At 35.5% G+C, this 15,906-nt stretch overlaps 1 protein-coding gene across 2 annotated transcripts in view; it reads left to right on the forward strand.

Annotated features, from left to right (window-relative positions):
* Positions 1–15,906, forward strand: part of FEZ2 (fasciculation and elongation protein zeta 2) — a 31,702-nt gene that overhangs the window by 7,635 nt on the left and 8,161 nt on the right. Inside the window, exons 5-8 of one of the 2 annotated variants that reach the window (XM_068676423.1) lie at positions 2,564–2,832; positions 5,678–5,758; positions 10,342–10,417; positions 13,723–13,788. In XM_068676423.1, coding sequence (XP_068532524.1) covers positions 2,564–2,832; positions 5,678–5,758; positions 10,342–10,417; positions 13,723–13,788 — 492 coding nt within the window. The remainder of the gene's footprint in view (positions 1–2,563; positions 2,833–5,677; positions 5,759–10,341; positions 10,418–13,722; positions 13,789–15,906) is intronic. The other variant, XM_068676424.1, reaches the window with a different exon arrangement.

The following is a 15,906-nucleotide window of genomic DNA, read 5'->3' on the forward strand; positions in this document are numbered from 1 at the left end:
GGAGATTCCATTTTCATGGTTGGACTCTTAGCTGTCTTAACACATAAATTTCACGAATGTGAAAGCAAAGTGTATCTTGCTCAGCAGGGCTTCCTGCTCTTTTGACAGTTCCATATGTCCTTAGGTTTGGAGTTAATCAAGCTTGCTTTGTATTCCATATCGTATTTATTTTGCTTTGCCTCAGGAGCTCATCTTCTCTGTTGCATCTTTATGGATTAAAGGTCAGCCTTGACCAAATAATTCCTTGAGTTACTTTGGCAGATAATTTAACTTTGCTTCACCAATTTCTCAGAATCTGCTTACACATCTCTCAGGTCACTGTTTTATGGAAAGCTCTTGCTACCTTTTTTATGTGCAAAGCCACTTCAGAATTAGTCTGCATATCTCCAAATTTCTTGCAGGTTTTTCCTGGAAACTAAGTATGTCCTTTGTAGGACAAGTCAGAGGTGTTATTCTTTAGGACTAAAAGAAAGAAATCAAAGTTTGTATTTGCTCTTTTTTTGGGGAAATACTTGTATTAAGACAGTCCAAAAATAGGAAGTAATGATTCTGGTTACACAGATTAGTCCCCTAGTTTACAAATCTAAGATTTAATCAAGTGAATTTGAATTACTCTGTTGTCACTCACCCGTATCAGGTGAGTAGTTTCTATGTAGCACCTCTGTAGCCTTTGATCATGACAACTGATCAATCTTAAGTCAAGATTGCGGTTGAGTAATCTGTCCCTCTCTTTTGGGTTTTGAACAATTGTTTTCTGGCTGTGAAGCTGGTTCTTAAGTGTTGGGACTCACTGGTGCTCTCACTGTTCTTTTTTCATAAAATAAAAAGTGGTGCAACCAATGTTTTTTTTTTTTTTTTTTTTTTTTTAAGTCTGTCCTCTGTATGGAATGCATATTACATTTAGATTTTTTTTTCTGTTTCACATGCTGTAGGGCCTATTATGTCCCTTGCACCCCCATACACCAGATAATCCTGTATTTAGCTTTTTTCTCCTCCTTACCTTTGAGTTGATGTTATTTGCAAGTCCTGACAAGCATAGTTGACTTTGCAAAAAGTTAGTGCTGTGCTAAGACCTACTGTGGTATGCAATGACTGTGAACACAGCTGAGATGCTGTTTGGCACAGAGACTTATCACCCGCACACTGCATGCTTAGAATGGTTTAAGCAACAGTGTAGGTGGTGGACAGTTCAAACTACTTGAAACTTAGAGCCTTTAGCTTACTGTACTGTCACAGTATTCTAGTTTATGGAGTTTAAGGCCTTAAGCTACCCCCCCCGCCCCCTCCAAAAAAAACATCTCATTGCCGAAGAATTGCCCTAACAGGTTTTGTCGCTTCTCTGGTAAGGGAAAAGGAGGTCTTTCTCCAATTAGTTTTCCCCGCTGTAATTTAAGAGAGAAACACTTTACCTACTACCTTTTTTAATGTGTGTTTTTTGTTTTGTTTTGTTTTTTCCTGAGAGCTCTACTTTATTGTAGTTCCTGGGTTTATCTGTATTTTTTACTACTTGCCCATGAGCACTTTTCCTTACAACAGTTTTTTTGAACATAAAATTTGAACATAACCAAAATAATCACAAACACCTATGCAGTATCTTTAAATAGATTGTACTCTCCAGTGTAACCAGGACTATCTGTTGTTCAAATGCCAATGAAAATGATGTCTTTTGACATAGCATCTGGGACTTAACAGTTACTTAACAGTACTTAACATGTACACCATATGTAATTGAAGGAGCGAGTACCCAAGCAAACCTCAGAAGATTCTTCATGGTCCTAATTCACTGTCTATAGTGTGTTACTAAATGGTATCTTTAAAATGCAAATCCAGAGGGTTTGTTTTGTTTCTAAACCATCATTTTACAGGCTTCTGGTATATCTTTGATCAATGCAGACCTGTGCTTTCTCAAAACTACTAGTACTTATTTTTGCTTGAAATGAGCTTATCAGCCTCTACACCCCCTGTTTCAGGCGATAAGAGGCCATGCTTTTGATTACAATCCCCAGACAAAGGAAACTTGGAGGTTTCTTGTTTTGTTTTTTTAATGCTAAAGGCATTTAAAGAGCTTACTGTAAAAGTTTGATCTTATATTAATATGCTTGCACACCTTACCAATATCTCTAAGAAGATTCCCTCACAGAATGTTCACAGTTTCTGTATTATTGTATCCAAGGATTCCAGCAGCGTCAAACTGTTGATTGTTTTGTAGGAAAATACGGAGATCTTTTATTTTGAACAGTGAATGCCAATGGAAAATAATGACAAAGATATTAGTATTGTAAGTTTAGTGCTTACTTCAGCTTCCTTAACTATGGCACTCCCTTTCTATTTGCAGATTGTCTCTAATTTCTCAGAAATACACAGAAAGTTTAAAAAATCTTATTGCTAATCCAGTTTCCTGTGTGATAAGTTTATTCCTTTAGGAATATTGTTTTATTCTCTGTAGCTTTAGAACTGAATTTTTTGTTTAGAAAAATTTCAGAGTGCTTTTTTCATGCAATTCCTGAGTATATTCATATGCTTAAAATCTTGACAGATTGCTTTTTATACGAACTATTTATAGGAGTAAAAAGATTGTCTGTTGCTGAGTTAAACGAACTGCTAGAAGAAATTGAGACTGCTATTAAGGATTATTCTGAGGAACTGGTACAGCAGTTGGCACTACGAGATGAGCTGGAGTTTGAGAAAGAAGTGAAAAACAGCTTCATTTCTGTCCTCATCGAAGTACAAAATAAACAGAGAGAGCACAAAGAGACGGCAAAGAAGAAAAAGAAGCTGAAAAATGGTAGCCCCCAGAATGGGAAACAAGAAAGAGGTCACATGCCTGGAACAGTAAGAATATTTTTATAACTGCTTGTGCATTCAAAATAACTTTTGTTTTTCCTTATGGAAAAGTAATAGTCCTAGATTAGAACAAGGTAGCTGGTATACCTTCCATTCATTCATTCACAGACAGATATTTTTTTTCCTCAAGTTTGTATGAGGCATTAATATACTATACTATACTCTTCTCATACTCAGAAAATGAATTTTGATGTTTGCAAATTCGCCTGGAATCAAAATGCACTTCTTGCAAAAAATATTGTCTTTTGATGTTCTGCTTTGTGTTCTATCATCAGACTAAGTAAATTTATTAATCTGTTTGGGTTTAGGGTGAATATTAAGATGTGTACCACTATTAGGCTTGTAGGACAATCAGTATTGTTATTGTAGCTGCTCAGATATTTATTAATCATGTTAATTTGGGGCTAGAAAATTAAGTCTCACCCTGTACCTCTGAACCCCGTGGTAAAGTTGTCTCCAATGAGAGACAGCGTGAGGCTAACATTTAATGTAGATGTACATGGAGGAGGTAATTTGGTTTGTTCTTTGCAGAACATAGCAACAAAAGCAAAAACATCTTTCAAACTGAGTTTGAGTAATAGGAGGTAGAGAATGAGAAATTAGGTCATTATCTTGTCAATGCAATTTTGTCTATCTGTCCAGCATAGTTTTACATGGGATGATGTTAGAATTTCTAAGCATCTCCTATAGGATATGGAAAACATGCTTAATGTATTGGGGATCTTGGCTTAATCCCAGAAAGAATGCTTCAGTTTTGCTTCAGAAGTTTCTTTTCCAAACTTAAGTGATAAACATCTGTAATGAAACATTCTTCTTCAGAATTCATTTCTAAACTTATGAGAATAAGATAAGTGCAATGTAACCCAAAGATAATTCTGATCTTGTCTGAAAGACAGGTCCTGACAGAAAACAGTCCTGATGTTCATTCTGGTCTTGAACTGGTAGATCTCTTTGTATTTATTTTTTTTAAATTGTGGAAAGGGAAAGACAATGTGGACAGACTTTATTAAACAATATATTAAGATCTAGGCAATGTTTACTAAATTAAAATATTTAGTTGATACACTTGTATCTGCAGGTGGAATTCTGCTAATCTTTATCACTTCTATTAAGAGCATTTTATGTAAATTTGAAAAATCTACCGACTCTAATCCAAACTCATATCCTTTGTGTATACAGTGAAGTTATTCTAACTAGAAAGAAAAGTACTTGGTTTTGAAACTTGAGTCAAGTGATGTATTACCTTAGTTTCAAGTTTAGAGTCTTGAATGATGCTTTCAAATATAAATGCATGTGGTCCCGATACAAGACACTCTCAAGTTTAGTTGCTTCAAGATGTACATGTCCAATTGCTTCCTGAGATGGGTTGAACAAACTAGCTGCCAAATAAGACTGTAATAAGGCTTAGCATGTGTGGTTCTTTTGAAAGCAGCTTCCGCTATTATTAAGTAGATTTGGGAACCTTCATCCAGAAGCAAAGGTGCAAGGTTCTTTCCTTCAACATTTTTTTAAAGTGCAAAGAATGCACATACAAGTTATTGTATGTTCAGATGACCTTGCGAAGAAGAGTTTTGGTGAATAAAATAATATATTCACTAAAACTATAATGAAGTCTCATTTAAATACAGTACTTGGGAATAGGATTAAATTACTATTTTCTGAGAAAATCACTTCTTCTATAGATACTCTAGTTAGATTTTAATAAATACAGGTTAAAGTTTGTTATTTTTGATACAGGACTTGGATAAATTGCTTTCTTAATTTCCAATCTCTACTTCCAAAACTTTGGCTTATTTCACAAGGGCAAGCTTGGGAGTAATTAAAAATACTCAGGTCTTGAAGATACCAATTACTTTAAGCAGGATATCTTGGAAGAGTTAAGATAGCTTTGGTAACATCTGTGTCTTTATTTACTGACCTCATTGTGCTTTAGAAAGCAAGTGAATATGGTATTCCAGCACATTTTATTCCCCCTTTTCATAAAGATACACATTCAGTGTGCTGAAGTGTGCACATCATACTGCTCTCTGTCAACAGCTTGGCAGTTTCTTCTTTTTATATTCTTGCCAGTTGCTGAATGTTATATTTAACTTCAAACATTAAAGTTGTTCTTTTTTTGCTTTTCTTCTGCAAGGAAAAAGAATCACAAAGTGCAAGAGGAAAAATGTGGTTGGATTGTATATCAATTTTCCTTCAATTGGATTCTATGTAATGGAGCTCGAAATTAATATGGATGTTTTCTGAACCAATAGTGTGTATTTTATCATATGACAAAAAATGGGGAATACAATTGACAAATAATTGTTGCTTCAGTTGTGGAAAAGGAAGCATGAAGGCATAAAATGTTTTAAAGAGGTAGAAACTGAAATGATTGCCTCTGAACAATATTTCTGATAGGTGCTTAAAATCTCAAAAAAAAAAAAAAAAAATGGTATCAGTAGTTTTAGAAGTATATCGCTCAAACACAAATATAAAGGAGATTGTGCCATGAACTGAAGTTGAAAAAATATTGCTTTGTACATTTAAAAACGAAACAACGAACCTTAAAACACAAGTCTCAAATCTAAAGAAAAAGTCTGCAGTGTGAGGATTTGTTTAAATGTAATTATTGTTTTTATGTGGATGTACATTATAGCTGATACTGTAAGGTTTGCTTTTTATTAATAAAAACTTAGTGGATGAATGAAAAATCAAAAATGTGCTGAAATACACCTTAGAGCTTGTCTTTGTCATTTGTCTTACTGTTATAGTCTTGATAAATGCTGATTAATAGTCTTCTGAACTTTTCTGTCCCTTTTTTTTTTTCTCTCTGCCATGTTTTCACTACCTTTAGCGCTTCAGCATGGAAGGGATCTCAAATGTCATACAGAATGGCTTCCGCCACACGTTTGGAAACTCGGGTGGAGAGAAACAGGTGCTGGGCTATCCTCTATTTCCTTATTCTTTGCCTGCACTTTTGGTAGGAGCAGAGATCTTGAAAATTGCCAGTAGTTGAAGATGAATGCCAAGACAGAGGAAATAGGGCAAAAATGTTGGCATCATAGTCTTTCCCTGCCTCAGGACTCTGATCAGCCAATGGTCTCTCCTTTCCTCAACAGCTTGAGACAGTTCAGTCCTGATGCACTGAAATATTAACCCATATTTGTTACAGCAGACTAAAAGTCTGTTTTGGCATAACACATATTTCAGATTTATTGCATGTCTGTAAAAATCTAATATCCAATAGAAGAATATATACCAAGTTAGGAACACCATTTCAGCCTTAAGCATTAAGGACTTTGGTAACATCTGCAATGGAATAAAAATTGTTTTTTTTCTTCTAATGTTCAGAGTTGGTATGTTTAAAAACTGAGTAACATCTGCAAAATGCACAAACTATATTGTATGTCCTTTTGCCATTGAAAACTGCATGATGATAAAAGCAGCATGCTTTTAACTGCATGATGTTAAATGTATGCAATGCAGATTACTGATATAAAAGCACATAAGCCAAAGGCAAGTTTTCAATGACTATTTCAATGTTGAAGTGTACAGCACAGCAACCCAGCTTCAGCATCACTGTAGATGTTACATACACCTAAATACTAAGATTTTTATTATTTATTCCATAATAATACTTAACTATATTACAAAACCATAACATTTTTGTATTTAGCACACGTTATAGAATGCTGGTATTTTGCATTATTTAACACATACCCTACTTGTTACAGTTTGTGTAATTGTGTAAGAGGGGTAAGTGAGATTTTTTTTTTTCTTCCTTATGAGAAGTCCAAAGTCCATTCAGGCAACAAACTGACTAGTAGCTTAGGAGTTGTGGCTGATTAAGCCTTTGTCTGGAAGGCTGGCGTATCTTGCAGATAGGTTCAGGAGGTTAGACAGCTCTAAAGTCATTCCTGAATCATGAGATTAAATCATGGATTTAACCTCTTTCTCTAGCAAGGTGTATATATAAGAGATCATGAATGTATACATAGATGGAGCTATTTATCATCTGCTTTGGGGATCTTGAACACATGCATAGGACTAACCCAATAGAATTTTTGTCACCTTACATTATCTCAATTCTGGTCACGTTATAGCTGTGCTGGTTTTATTTTTATTTTTTGTTATTGTTGCTGTCTTTACCATTACTAATAAAGATACAGGTGAAGAGCACAATTTTAGCTATTTAAATATAATGTATTTTCCTAAAGTGAACATATGCAGCTGTGCTAGTCCCTCTCTTGATTCTCAGACTTCTTCACCTTTTTCTCTTTGACTGACTGCCTCCTAACTTTCTAAGCATAAGTATCTTATTCATTTATTTACAATGTCACTAATGGGTTAACACTTCCAGTTAACTTACTAATAATGTTCAGCACAATGATTGTGCTTTTCCCCTGATTTATCTTATACTATAGTCTTGTTAGCTGGGATATATTTTGTTTTCATTTCCCTCATCCTAATGCCAATCATGGAAATAACAAGAGCTTAAAATGAAAAACAGTGGAGAATGGTAGGAAAGTGTGATACCAGCTCTTCCCTGATTTAGTCCTGGAAGCCCATTTTTATTATGGCATTTGTTTAAAGTCTGTTAATTGAGAGAGCTTTTTCTGTAAATGCTTTCTAGGTAATGCTATGAAACTTTGCCTGCAGCTCCTGTGCTTGTAATACCTACTGTTTTTTCACTTGTTTGTTTTTCCTTTGTCATTTTACCAAACTGCAGCCCTGCTTTTAAAATGCTGGTGTCTTTTCCTTACTGCAGCAAATTAGAAAGAAGAAAAAGTATTATCATATGCCCAATAATGGCTGAGTTTAATCTAATTCTGTTTAGTGCAGATCTCAGAACATTTGAGTGGTTTTTCAGGGTTTTCATTATAAACTCAAGTTCAGGTGTTTTCTGCTAGCTGGGAGGAGTTATCTGGAGTTGTGTTGAATGAAAAACATAAGGGCAGACAATTTCTTGTACACCTTACAAGGTAGAAGTTCCTACCCATTCAGTCACAGCATAAAGCTCCTGACACGTTCAGTTATTTCAGAGCTCTCTTCAGTCATTTTGCCACCTTTAGTATTTTCTGGGTAGTACTACTCTGACAGGTAGGCAGGTAAGGCAGGTACTTTCCTTTTTAAAAACTTTAATCTTTTCTTCTTTTTGTTTTTGAGACCTGAGTAAAAATGACTTAGAATTTTTCAGCATCTTTACTGATGGTAGAGTTTAAAGAGAAACTTCCACTGAGAACCACCAGTTCCCATCTGATAGTGCAGTTGGAGAAGGAAAAAAATACTGCATAAAAAGCATCAAAATGTTGGCAGTTCTTTCTGTGATCATATCTCCAGAAGGAATTTCAGGCTAGTCATCTCCATTTCATTTCTAAGGCATTTTGAACATTTTTTATGTTTGGTTATGGATTACAGTGGGGATTGCTGCTTATCATATTGTCAAATCTGTGTCAAAAATGTACAGGTCACAGTAGATTTAACACTTGGGCATGTCAGTAAGCTATACTTGAGACATTGTTTTTTCCTTTTCAAAACATGTCATCCTTCACAGCAATTCAATGAATGGGTTTTAATAGTGCTGTCATAAAGACATCTGGAAAGTACTGGTGAGAAAAACAAGGTGATTTGGGGAAAATAAGAAACAAATTATGTAATCATTGATTTCTTCATTGTAAAGGAAAATTGGTAGGTAGAGTTTACAGGGGAGGGAGAACAGGGCTGTGTATTTGGTCCAGTGAAACATGTTAATTTGTTGTGTAGGTAAAGGGTAGAACACTGCTTTATTCTGAAGGCTGGAAATGACAGCCTGAGATCTGATTTCTGAGTTGATGTATCTACTTTCATCTCTGTCATATGCAGATTTAACAGCCTGATATTTAGCTATTGATTTTCTTACTTTTAGGAATAATGCAGGTCTCTAATAATATCTGTTTACATCTTATGGAATAAAAACTGAAAATTGCCTCTTGGATGGTTACTTTGGAAGCATTGCATACTTTCCTCTGTCGTGCAAGGTGGATGTGAGAAAATGCTAAAGTAGTAGGGAAGGAGTAAAGCGCTCTGTGTTTGCATGAAGTTTTTGGTGAGGTGTCAGCACAGCCCATACAGTGTTACACAGGAGCGAGTCTGTCCAGCTTTTAGGCAAAGGATATGCTCGGGCATGAGGTGCCTGCTCCCACTGTAAAAATAGCAATGGTTGTAGCTGGATTTGGCAACATTCGGTCCTTCTGCAAAGTAAACCTCTTCTCCAAAGCCTGAGTTACATTTGACTCTTGCTGAAGTGCTGCTGCTGCTACAGGAGACCTGGTATACAACGTATTTTGTCACTGTTACATGGAGAATCACATCTCTCAAACTGAATGAGATTAAAGCTTGTTATATCCACTACCATGTATCTGTTAACCCAGAAAAAGCTTCCAATTAAATTCTTAAAAATTGATCTGAGGGAGATTTCATGAAGCTTTTTCATTAGAAAAAATCCCAGTGCTGTCACTACTCCTGAAATGCAGACCTTTTAAGAATATACATTTATATAGGCTACACAGTAGGATCTGAAGGTCTGAAGGTGAAAGTTGTCTGTGTTCATTTTCACCTAACTGTAGTGTAGACTATCTTACTTTGTGCAGAGGACAGATCGATCTCAGAGCTGAGAACGTTCAAGATCCTGGGAGTGTTTCATGTACTTAGATTTAAACAGTCACTGGGAAAATCCCTTGGCTTTTCTGAGACTATTCAAACACAGCATATGCTGAGTTTGAAGAGTTTTTCAAATACTTGTTAACACACTTGAACAAACCTGAACACCTTATTTCATGTATCCCCTGCAGCCTCCATCAGTTGTGCTCTGGAATCCTTTAAAAAGCTGATGGAAAGCTGATGGCTATCGGTTTCCCAAGTGATTTGAAGGCAACATAAATATTTACCTGGAAATATTTATTTTTGTTTTAATTGTTTTTAAATGTAGTTACTAGGAAGAACTACTTTCTGATTTTTGATATGACTGGTGTTACTTGTTTATGTTATACAATGGTTTGTGAAAATTGTCCATCTGCATTTTGTAGTGTTGTTTGAGGGGAAGGGCTGAGGTAGTTGTTCTTCCAGCTTTTGTTTCAATGTAAGAAGTGCTTTAAATATATGAAGGACATGGAGTTGACTTCTTGAAAGCAGAGAAAAGAGATGTTTGCTATTATGTTTCACTATTTCTGTGCTCTAGGTTCAGAAGAAGAAACCCAGTGGATATTATATACAGCTTTTTTGTTTGTTGAATTTTTTTTTTACTTGTTTAGTGTTTAGCTGCAGGGGTTTTAAAGCGATGTTTATGTAATTTGGAAAAAAAAAGTTTGGCTTCTGTGATAATAGCTTTGGGGTATGAGAGGTAGGATCATTTGTGAAATATGATCTTTTGAAAAGCTTTTATTTGTGGCTAGCAATTTTAATAGCTACAGCATTCACAAAAGTCAAGTAACAGAAATAGCATTAAAGGACTTTCAAGTAACTCTGTTTTTCATTTGACAGTATTTAACGACCGTCATTCCATATGAGAAGAAGAATGGACCCCCATCTGTTGAAGATCTTCAAACATTAACCAAAAGTGAGCATATGAAATTCCCTTCACTGATGTTATCTTCCTTTTATTTCGAACCGCAGTTACTTGAACCAGTGAATCAGTTATTTCTTTCCCTCTCTCCCTATGGCATTTATGTAAATTTGCATGATTTTTAACCATGCATTTTGGCCAGTTTTTCCTCATCTTCTGAGGTCTTCTGAGCCTTCATAGAATATTGCTTTTCTAGCAATTTTCTGAAACCCTGAAGGCTTAAAAACTTGCATGTATCAGAAAGGAAAGGTTTGCATATTATTTCCACAGATGGAGCCTTATGGAAATACTTTACCATATGTCATGGAATTAACAGTGATGTCTTTCTGCTACCTTATAGAATCTGAAATACCCCTTTTTATTTAAACTTGCTGAGGTTACTGTAGTGAATTTAAAAGAAAAATTTGAATGCTGGAACACTTACGATTAATAGTTTAATTGTAATTGATTGCCTTCAAGATAGCCTGCTACTCTCTGTTGGTGATTTGAGGGGGGAGTGAAGATTGGTTAATAAATGTTAGTAATTAGGAAGTGTAAACCAAGCCTGAGTTTAAACAGTGTTCTAAGTAGACCTCTCTTCCCATCTTTTTTAGGCCATATTCTCAAATTTAATTATCAGTTCTAAGTCATCTGTGTTTTACTCTAATTTAAATGAAAATTAAGTTTGTTTCTTTAAATATATATATATATATATATATATATATATATATAATTAAAATGATTAAATGCAGCAGAGCTTCTCTGGGAATCAATGACATCTACTTCATTTAAAGTTTATAGGAACAGTTTAAAAACAGATGGTAAAATGTCCTGATATATTTGATAGAAGCACAGAATGGTTTGGGTTGGAAAGGACTAGGATCAGCTAGTCCAACCACCCGTCTGTGGGCAGGGACTTATTTCACTAAGTCAGGTTGCCCAAAGGTTGAGCATAACACACTGCAGGGCTTTGAATCTAATGACTTCTCAAGCTACTTTTCAGCTGCATAGGTGGATGAAGGATAGTGAGAAACTGGTTGTTCATTTCCTGGAAAGAGAAAATAAATATTGGAAAGCATTGTCCAAAGCTTTGTCTTACTCTGTAGTTACAAACACTCATGTCTTGCTTCATCATAAAAGTTGGAATAAAACGCTCATTATATTTGGAGTTCAGTCTCACACAAAGAATTTGGAGCTTATGAAATTCTGCTATTCAGGATAATTCTGTGCTCTGGTTCTTTCACTCATGTCAAGAGCACTTAAAGAATTGTCATTGCTTTTGATTATGGAGTAGCAGACAAGCTTGTAAGTGTCAAGTTGCTTAATTCTGTGCCATTTTAATTTTTAAATTTTGTACCATAAGCCAGCAATAAAAATAATTCCTGACATTCTTACATGCTTACATACTTCTCAAACCATAAGAGATGTAGTGCATAAAATTTGAATCTTGTTATTGAATACAGTGATTGGTATTAAACTTAAATGAGAGAAATTACTGAATGGCTGAGGTTGGAGGAGAGCTTGGGACCCCCTTTTCAAGCAGAGCCACCTACAGCAGGTTGCCCAGAACCACGTCCAGGTGGCTTTTGAAGATCCCCAAAGAGTGAAGAGATCCCCAGGGAGACTCTGCAACCTCCCTGGGCAAACCATGCCATTGCTCTGTTACCGGCACAGTAGAGAAGCATTTCCTGGCATTTAGGTGTCACCTCCTGTGCTCCACTGGGTGCCCATTGCCTCTTGTCCTGTCCCTGGGCGTCACTGAAAAGAGCCCAGCTGCATCCAATTTGCATGCTACCTTCAGGGATTTAAATACACTGATGAGATCCTTCCCTGAGCCTTCAAACCTATAACAGGCAGCTAAATTTCTGTTGTCTACCAGGAAGCTGTTTAGTGTAGTCTTTAAGAGTCTCTTGATGTCTAAATATCTGAGGTCTACTTAACTCTTCAGCGTAGTCTTTACAGTAATTTTCTGAAAGTTACTGTTTGTAGCTAATAAGCAGCTATTGGAGAAAGTATTTGTAAACTTTGAGTGGGCAAGAGCTTTAAAAGCTTCAGAATAAGAATACTTTGAGGGTATTGGGAATTCTCTGAGGTAAATGCAGCATCCTCTTTGGTAAAAAAGAACCCAATGTCTTCTAAACATTTTTATTACTTAACTAAGACAGTGTGTGTTTGCAGTTCACATCTACTAAATTCCTGAAAAAAAGAACAGCTCTAAAAAGTAGGCAAAGCCATGAGTCACTCTAACACATATAGCCCTAAATATTCTGATTTTCCTCATGTTATGCAGATTCAACCTTGGGCAGGAAACTTTTCCATAAGCATAAAGGGGTATTTGGCAGCTAAATCACATTCAGAATTAGTTTCTTTTGAGTCTTTGAAAAGATCAGGAAAGGTCTGTGGAACAAACTCCTCGTCATCTAAGAGAATATTTGTGTAATCTGCTTTAGAATGCTTCAGATATCTAACTCAGCTGCAATTCAGAGTGAAAGCTTAGAAAATAGTTTCCTTCTTGCTATTTTGAAGGAGATGAGGGTTTTAAGAAGGCAGCTTAGGCTGACCATATTAGATACCTAACTACATGTGAGTATTGTATGACTTAGCACAAATATACACCTGTCATAAAACTTGTTCCTTCTTTTCATCCTTTAGATTATCATTCCAACAGATTCTCTTTGAGATTTGATTCTCTTTGTAACATTTTGATTAGAGACTGTGCCCTTCCCTGTGATTTAGTACAAACACTTATTTCTTCAGAAATACGCAAGGATGTATAATTTAAATTTGTTATCAATCTCAAAAATCTTCAAATTCAGTCTTATTTATGATTTTTCAAGGCTTCAACTGTTAATGTTCACTGTTTTGGAGGGGGAGCATTTTCAGCCAGTCATTTACAGCAGTGTTTCTCCAGAATAATGGCGTTACTGCATGATTCCGGGTGAAGAATAAAAGGAGAAATTAAGTAATGGAGCATGCTTTTTTAACCTAAGATCTCCAGCCCTCCAGTATTGTTAGTACATTTCGGTTTTGAATATGGTGATTTTATTTAGGCAACATTTTTCATGGGGGTGTGCTTTTTTGTTGTTATGACTGATGACATTGTAATTAATTAACCATGTAAAATGGGTCTCTAGTATTCATTTATTGTGGAGTTCAGTGAGAATTACACAAGTGAAAGGTGGAGGGTTTTCTTGTTAGTGTAACATACAATACCTGTTAGAGTGGTAGAAACAGCTTCACTGTTTTTTTGAGCAGTGTTGTCTTTAATTTATGACTAAATATCTGAAATGTTCTTTGTTTGTTTTATTTTCATACTTCAGTCCTTCATGCCATGAAAGAGGATAGTGAGAAAGTGCCAGGCTTGTTAACAGACTATATTTTAAAGGGTGAGTACACTTCCTAGCAAAGTTTGTTTTTTTTTAAAATGAACTTACTCAACATACAAGGTGCATTTGAAAAGAACAGTTGTGCAGCAATCGTGATTTATGTTGCTCCTTTATCACACAAGGCTCTCATTATGTCAGGGGCTGGTGAGTTCATAAATAAAAAGCGTTTCTTTTGTTCATGATAATACAATATAGCAAAGCATGTGATGTATGTTCAATAGCTGAATGACATCAGCAAGAGCAGAGTAGTCTGGCTTAGAAACTTAAATGGGTGTAGTTAAAAACCTGTGTGATACAGAATGTGAACTCAAACTATGTATCATAATGCATTTGCTAAATTAAGTGCTTATAGCTTTGTTTAAAAAAGTGTTACCTTCTGATCAATATTATTTTTTACATTTACGTGTTTATACTTCTTCACCTTTTATTTAACGTTTATTTAAAGTTTGTGTAGTAATGGATTATTTTACAGCCTCCAGTGCATTGTTTTTATTAACAGAATACCAGACGTTGAAAATCATTGCTTGCTTTAGCTCTAAGGAGTTGTTCCAGGTAGTTTCCAGGTTGTTAAACGCTTTTCTTCTGAGATTTTTTGCCAAGATCTTAAAAATGTTTACATTCTTATTTAATCATTGGCATGTACGTGGTCCCATCTTCTTTAGTGTTTAAATACCCATCAAACTCCCAAGATCTAAACAAACAGCTGTACTGAAGGAATGACGGATGCCATTTTACTTGCCACCCAAACATATATAATGTTCTACTTCAAGTTCATACATTGCAAAGTTTTTCATCTCTTTTGGTATCATGCTTTCCAAGTCTTGCTATTTTTTTCAAATATAAAAATTTGACTTGATTTCTCCCATGTGTCTTTTAAAAGGTTTTTCTATTTCTTACAAAGATGGTAACCACACATCTCAAAGAGATTTGAAAATACTTTCAGGTTAAAGTTGTGGATGAAATTTAGTGTGCTGTTGCTTCAGAAAAACTGAAAGGAGAGCCACGCAGTATTCTAGAAGCCTCCACAGACTTTGTGTTGAAAAAGGCTCTTTACTAATTTCTGTGTAGCATTGCAGAACTACCACATATGGAAAGAACGCTGAGGTCCTTTCAGTTGATTCCTTTGATTTCTCTGTTGTTTACTTAGCCTTTCTAAAAATCTTTCTTACGTTAGACATGTATTTGCTTATGAGCTGAGCGCCACTTAGGCTGAAGATTTTTTTTTTTTTTAACAGTGATGGCACTAAGCTTTAGTTCTGTGAGGCAGAATTTTTGACCCAAGATGATGACTCATTGGCAGTAATTAAAGATGTTTGCTTTTCATCATAATACATCTGGTAGAAACTGAATGGATAGTGTTCATTACAGCATCTCCTCTTTTTAAAGAATAGCTATCTAGAAAAGCTTTTTAACTACTTGGATACTGAGAAGGAAATGGATGCCTTGGGAAACAGGAATCTTCTGCATAGAAGACTTGTAAAAACAGATTAGCTGGACATAGGGCAGGATGCACTTCAAAGTCATCAGGAGTGTCGTACCAGCTAGTTGCACCAATAACAAAAAATATCATGCTCATATTAAATGTGTTGAATAAAACAGGTCTTCGTATACTTTCAAGGAAACATTGTTATCTCTAAATTATAGAACACAAACGACAGGAGTTTGAAGAGTAATCTCATGCTCGCATTACTCATACTGAAAGGAGGAGATGACTTCCTCTCGGCTACCATGATTACTGAATTAAGTAATCAGGAGCTAAGGCTTTCTCGCTCTTCTGGGGGTCTGACTGCAGAGTGGCCAGCAGAGCTACTCAGCACAGAATCTTTCTTTCTGTGACTGTAGCCTTAACTAAGCTTTGTATTGCTATGTTTAGATTGTTAAGTATTTCTAGTTCACCTGGCAGCATTGTATTATGATGTAGATGTATCCTGTAGAACTGGCAAAATCTTATAACTTCAGAAATAATTGGGATCTGTTTCTCTTCTTTTTCTGCTGCTAATGCTTCTGGCCTGAAGCCTCACTGAGACTTCATACATAGAAGAGTACTTCCAGACACCTGTCTTTTGTCCAAAAGTTATGTTTAGAGCTTATTAAAGGGAGATAGGTATTCTAAAGAAT

Source organism: Anas acuta, chromosome 3 (assembly GCF_963932015.1).
Source record: "Anas acuta chromosome 3, bAnaAcu1.1, whole genome shotgun sequence".
Classification (NCBI taxonomy): Eukaryota; Metazoa; Chordata; class Aves; order Anseriformes; family Anatidae; genus Anas; species Anas acuta.